Raw genomic sequence first — 6000 nt, forward strand, 5'->3', positions numbered from 1 at the left:
TCCGAGTGTTGTTCCAGCGCTGATTTAGATTTAGATTCTTAGATTCTTGGATGATGAGACATTGTGATGCTTTAATTTGGCTTTTTCTCTTCTTTTTGTAATGTTATGGCTTATGCTTATTTTTTAACATGTATTGTTTGAGTTTGTTAGCTAAAATTGCCCTATGCGATATTTAAAAATTACATTTTTATTTTTTTCTCCATTATTCTAAATTTTTTCTCATTTTTTTACTATATATAAATTGACTTTATTTATTAATTATTTAAAAAATTACAGTCCCATCTTACACCTCAACGCCTTAAGGCTTACGCCTTCACCTTTTAAAACATTGGATGAAAAGGTTAGTAACAGTAAGGAGAAAAAAAAATGGGGACACATGCCAGAAGATGAGAGTGATGTGGCCAGTGAGTGCCTGTGATGATGGCCTGTTACTAGATGAGTTTCAGGAACAACATAGGAATACGTCTGAATCTTCTGACTTATTTGGAGATTTGTACATCCCACCTTCTCCTATGGAAGATTTGAACTTTGGGGGGAGTGCCTATTCTTTAGGATGATAAATTGGGTAAAGTGTAAAAACGCACAGGTGGGATTTTGCCTCTTCCAGTGAAGGAGATTAATCGGAAAGATTTAGAAGCCGAACAACTTGTGGACACATGGGGTTATGGCTGTATGGTCCAGAGGAAACATAGTTTGTCTCAACGGTGGCAGAAGGAAGGTGAGGAAAGGTCAGTGGAAATTAACAAACTTACAGCGTCTGTCTAGGACATCATGATCACCTTCCCAAATCTCCATATGGACTCCCATAGGTTGTGACTATAGACCTTGATGCCAGAAATAGAGAAAACATCTCTGCCAATTCTGCTTGTTGACCTTAATTTCCTCTCATCATTGTACCCAAAGTAAAACCCTGAGAGTCTCTCAGGATCTTTTGCTCTGATAACACTTGACATAGTGCAGGCAAGAAAAATCAGCAAAGGTAAGCAAAGCAGAGGCTAAAACTTGAAACAAGATTAAAGTTGGAACAAAAAATAGGGTTTATCGGATTAAAAAACATGCGAAATCAACATCAAAATTAATAATACATCACCAGCAATCATTTTTTAAGGGCCATTTATTAGGATTACAGCAGCTCTTCAATTCCAGCCCTTGATTACATATAAGCCCATCTAATCTTAGTCATCTAGCATCACCAAATTGTGACAAACTAATAATGTGACTACTGAATAATACAAAATACCAGAGACCATAATAAAATAAAAGAAAAACAAGAGAACAGCTAAAAACCAGAGGCTGCTACAATACTCGAGCTGAACGGTGTTGTCTACAGCAACCATGCACCTGCATCACCATCCTCAACAGAGTTGTCAGGAGACCTGACAAAGACCTATCTCCTTGTATTTGTGTGCAAGTTTAGTAGTGATAAATATCATTTTTTTTTTTTGGCATTATTCTGCTACTTGAAGTTTCTGGAATAGCTTAGTTTTCCATTTTTAGGAGAGAATTGGTGTCCAGACTCTTTTCTTTCTCGTTTCTAGGATGCTAGTAGGTTGCGGAACTGCAGTCTTTCTCGTGCAATTGGACATTTGGTTGGAGCTTGAATATTTAATATTTGTTTTCTATCTCTATGGTTGTTTTAGGAGAGAATAGTTTCTCTTGCATCTCTCTTGCATCTCTATGGGCATATTCATCTGGTTGTTTCAAGGGAATTGATTTATGGACTTTCAACAGGATTGGCTAACTTGGTTGGGTTAATGTTCTTGCTTTCTATTTTTAATTTTGTATTTCAATTGTTTCATTTTTTATTTCTTTTAGGAACTTAACCTCCTCTCCATATCTCTTTCCTATTCCAAATAAGTCTTCTTTTTCCATCCAACACTTTTTCTATTTCAGATAAATCATTTTCATGTATCAAAAAATAGTAATAATTAGGCGCACACATTTTGATCATTTACAAGGCATTTTGTAACCTCACACCATATGAAGTACTTAATTAAAGTCAATTTCAATCTTTCAATATAAGAGAGAAAATGAGATAAGGCAGAGATAAACAAAGGATTGCAGCTAATAAAAATGAGAAGAACAGTCAATGGTAGTAATGTGGGGGTTATGAAATCAGCCAATAGGTGATTGCGCTGTAACTGTTTTTAGAAGAATCTATTACCAAACTAAAAGAATAGTTGTTGATCTAGATTTCCAAAACAGCCCGCCACATGATAGGATTCTCTATCATGGCTAACTTTGACCAACTAAGTAAATCCCTAATATTCCATAACAAAGTCCAAAGATGCCAAGGAGTCTTACAACTATTATTTGAACAATTAATTACCAGCTTTGGATTTCACTTTAAATTCAAGCTATGCCACTCTCTTCAGCCTTAATTAGAAAATCCCACAAAGCCTTTTACTCGGCAACAGATATAGCTGTAAATCCAATCAGCACAGCATCTACGTAAATTGGCTCCACAAAACCAAAGGAAGATTTGTCACCACATTCTCTAACTGACCAATAAAGATTCAGAATTTCAAAGCAGCACTATATAGACTCCAATTTGTGCCTAGTTTCCTTCTACTAAATATCCCTAAAGTAATAAGCTCAAAGAAATTATGAGAATCTTTTAAGTTTTATCCTCCCAATTCAGAATTGCTCATGCCTTGTACAAAATAAGCTTCCTCACTTGCAAAATACAAATGTTAGTAAGATATATCCAATAAACATTGTTAAACCAAAATTCACCTTGCCAGTCTACAGCATCACTACATTTTCTGCCACTTCTTTTATCTGGAATGTCGGAATGAATAAACCAATTCATGTCCAACATACCAAACATCACAGCTAAACCCTCCATCCCTGAAGTACTCTAACAACTTTAATCATAACATTATCAAAAACATCCTGTCCACTTTCTTTTATTTCATGGTAATCTCCACCCATCCTTTTTACTGCGACTTCTATTAAGCACATGGGGGCATGGAAAAGCTCAATTGATTTCTTGCTGGCGGTGTAATCACATTCCTATTATGGCATATTTTCTGTGCAACTCATGTCAACATTTACACAAGCCAAATACAGAACACATGATTTGTTCTTTGAGGATGCCAAACCAGGCATCTCATCCAGTTAGGCACGTGCCCATATTTGCATCCTTACTATAAATTTCCAAGCAATAGTATTCCTGATAATTGAAGTGTTCATTTGAGATCTCCATGCTGCTAACTTTACGACAACTTATGTCATAAGCGACAGAACACAAACCAGGAATAGAATAAATGGCTATAAGGAAAATATCTTATAGGCCAATGAATCTATGCAGCCAGCCTGAAATAGTGGTGTTAAGGGATTGGCTGTAGCAGCAGCAGTTGTAGTTGCTGTTAAGGATTTTTTGCTAAGAAATTACTGCAGTCAGGAATGCATAATCTTTTTTCAACACGACAGACTAGCACAAATCCAGCCACATTCCCAAGCGCTAAAAATATGAACTTACTTCAACAGAGTAAATCCCTATAAGCCTGTTCTGCAGTTAAAATATGTAATGCAACTGACTAAACTACTGATTTGCAACCCACAATGCTTTTGAGAACCACATCACCAACAATGAGATGGCAAGCATGAGTCAGTTAACCAAACCATTGAAAATCAATAAATGTCCAACATTAAGTACCAAAGCACACTGTAAATGTTTAATTTATTACATATTCCCTGCTTCAATAAAATGTGGACAGAATGGATACCATAAATGTAAAGTACATCAGGCTTTAAGTTACAAAACTTTTGGGGTTCTCAAATCTTCTTAGTATAAATAAATGACAGCCCAAAAACACCGTAAAGTTCACTTCACAGTATGATAACCAAAATGTGTAGGAAATAATCTAGAATAAATGCAAACCACACAAATTAATAAGACTTACCCTTTATAGACATCGCCAAATGATCCCCTTCCAATCAGCTCCAAAGAACTAAATCTTGATCCAGTGACATCCACTATAGCTGCCGCATCTGCCATTCTTACACCAAAAAGAAAAACGCCCCCTCCTCCCCCGCTTCAAAGAAATCACATTCCTCCACACCTTTTTCCAATTCGCGGTAAGAAATTCAAACACCCAGCAAATGGGTGTGCATTCAATTTAAGAGCGGCCTCAGAATGCGAAATCTGAAGCAGCATAAGCATCACTACTATCAATCAACCCACATTATTATTCGCGTGAAGACATACAAACCCAAACTCGCCGCAATTAAAGATCAAAATGTGTTAAAAAATTAAAGTTACAGCATAATGTGGGAAAGTTCTCGGACTCAAAGAAACACATGGTTGTAAGATGGTTGCAGCATCCGTTAGGTAGAATGAGGCATGCTACAGTGACAGCCCAACCTAAAGGGACTAATGAGACAAGTTGTTTCATTGGACGAAAGCGAACCAACACCGTCTCGAGAATGGGTTTTGGTGAAATTTCAAGGGTTTGTGGTTTCGTGCCGTGCATTTCAGCAGTAAATTAGATTAACTCACCTGGTGATTCTAGGGTTTGGAAAGCAAAGGCCGATCCAGAAGGCGTCACAGAGACATAACAGAAGAAATGGATCTTCTTCTAGCTTTCGCTCACTGCTTCCTCTCCTTTCCCTCTCTTCTCCCTCTACTGCTCACTCACTCGGGGGCAGGTTGCAGAGAGAGAGAGGCTTTGCTCTGTTCTGCTACAGGAAGAGATCGAAGAGACAGAAGAACAATGCTCAATGCGCTGTTGGTCTCGAAGGTTTTTTTTTCTTTTTTTCCTTTTTTGCTTTCGGGTTTTCTCTTTTCCCTGTAATCATTCATCGGATGAATGATGAAAGAATAATTAGTGGCCGGACCGGGCGGTTCATCGAATGAACCGTGAACTGGGCATGGGTCCACCGTCTACATATTTCAAAGTAGTGCATTTTATGTCGTTTTTAAAATAATTTTTTAATAATACTAACGCCCTTCAGAACTTGAAAATAATGAAGGAAATGAGAACAAAAATATGAAGAAATTTTATAAATTTACTTTTTAATGTTTATTAATCGAAGTAAAATTGAGGAAAAATAAAATATATAATAATGTTTGAGTTTTCTTAATTTTAATTACATTAAAATAAATTTATTCTAAAAATGTATAGTGAAAATATAATGAAAATAAGTTTCATTTTTTTTTGTCATCACAAAATAATTTCTCGAAAAAAAATCCTTACACTCCTTTTATAATATGTCATTTTTAATAATTGAAGAAGAAAAAGTCTTCTTCCTAACAAATAAAATGGTACCCATGATCTTTTAGTCATCTTTGAAGCATCTCTTTCCTCTAATGTTAAAAATTGTCTTGCCATCCTTCCAGTGGTCTAGTTGAGTATATGGATTTTTTTTTGTCTTATAAACTCTTAAAGAAACATTGGTGCACTCACTTGAGATTTCGTGGTTGAATTGATTAATAGAATAATATTTAAGGTAATTATCAGATTATAAGAAAAAATATTACACAATATATCTCGAAAAAAAAAATCTTTATATCTTTATTTCAAAATCGTCTCTCCCAAAACACTACCTTGAGTTTTCTTAATGGGTTAGAAAGATTTTTAAAATGTTGCATTCCTTATGTCATATTAAAAATTGTCACACCATATCATCTCAATAATCTATGGCAGGGAGAGCACGGTTAAGAAAAAAACCTAATGCAATATATTTTTCAAAAATCGATATAACACAGACGGGAGAGCTAATCAAACAGACATAAGTAAGTTTCTATATGTTACTTCATGACTAACTATTATTTTTATATATTCCTTTTCTTTTTAGTTTATATTATTTTTAAAGTTTTCAAAATTTTATAAAAATTTTCATAATTTTATTGAACTTTTTAAAAAATCAACCTTAAATCAAAAATTGAAATTAAATTGTATAGTAGTTTCAAAAGTACACACATGCATCATGACAAATAAGTTCTAATTATATCAACCATGCATGTATTGAAAGAAGAAGAAAAGAAAAAAAAAA

At 34.9% G+C, this 6000-nt stretch overlaps 1 protein-coding gene across 3 annotated transcripts in view; it reads right to left on the reverse strand.

The window, feature by feature from the left end:
- LOC131163733 (uncharacterized) overlaps positions 1-4967 on the reverse strand; it is a 51813-nt gene extending 46846 nt beyond the window's left edge. For all 3 annotated transcript variants that reach the window (XM_058120453.1, XM_058120439.1, XM_058120446.1), the window contains exons 1-2: positions 4505-4967; positions 3909-4150 (exon numbers count right to left, since the gene is read on the reverse strand). In XM_058120453.1, the coding sequence (XP_057976436.1) occupies positions 3909-4003 (95 nt within the window). In that variant the 5' untranslated portion in view covers positions 4004-4150; positions 4505-4967. The remainder of the gene's footprint in view (positions 1-3908; positions 4151-4504) is intronic.
- Between the last annotated feature and the right edge of the window lie 1033 nt (positions 4968-6000).

Source organism: Malania oleifera, chromosome 1 (assembly GCF_029873635.1).
Source record: "Malania oleifera isolate guangnan ecotype guangnan chromosome 1, ASM2987363v1, whole genome shotgun sequence".
In the NCBI taxonomy this organism is placed as follows: Eukaryota; Viridiplantae; Streptophyta; class Magnoliopsida; order Santalales; family Ximeniaceae; genus Malania; species Malania oleifera.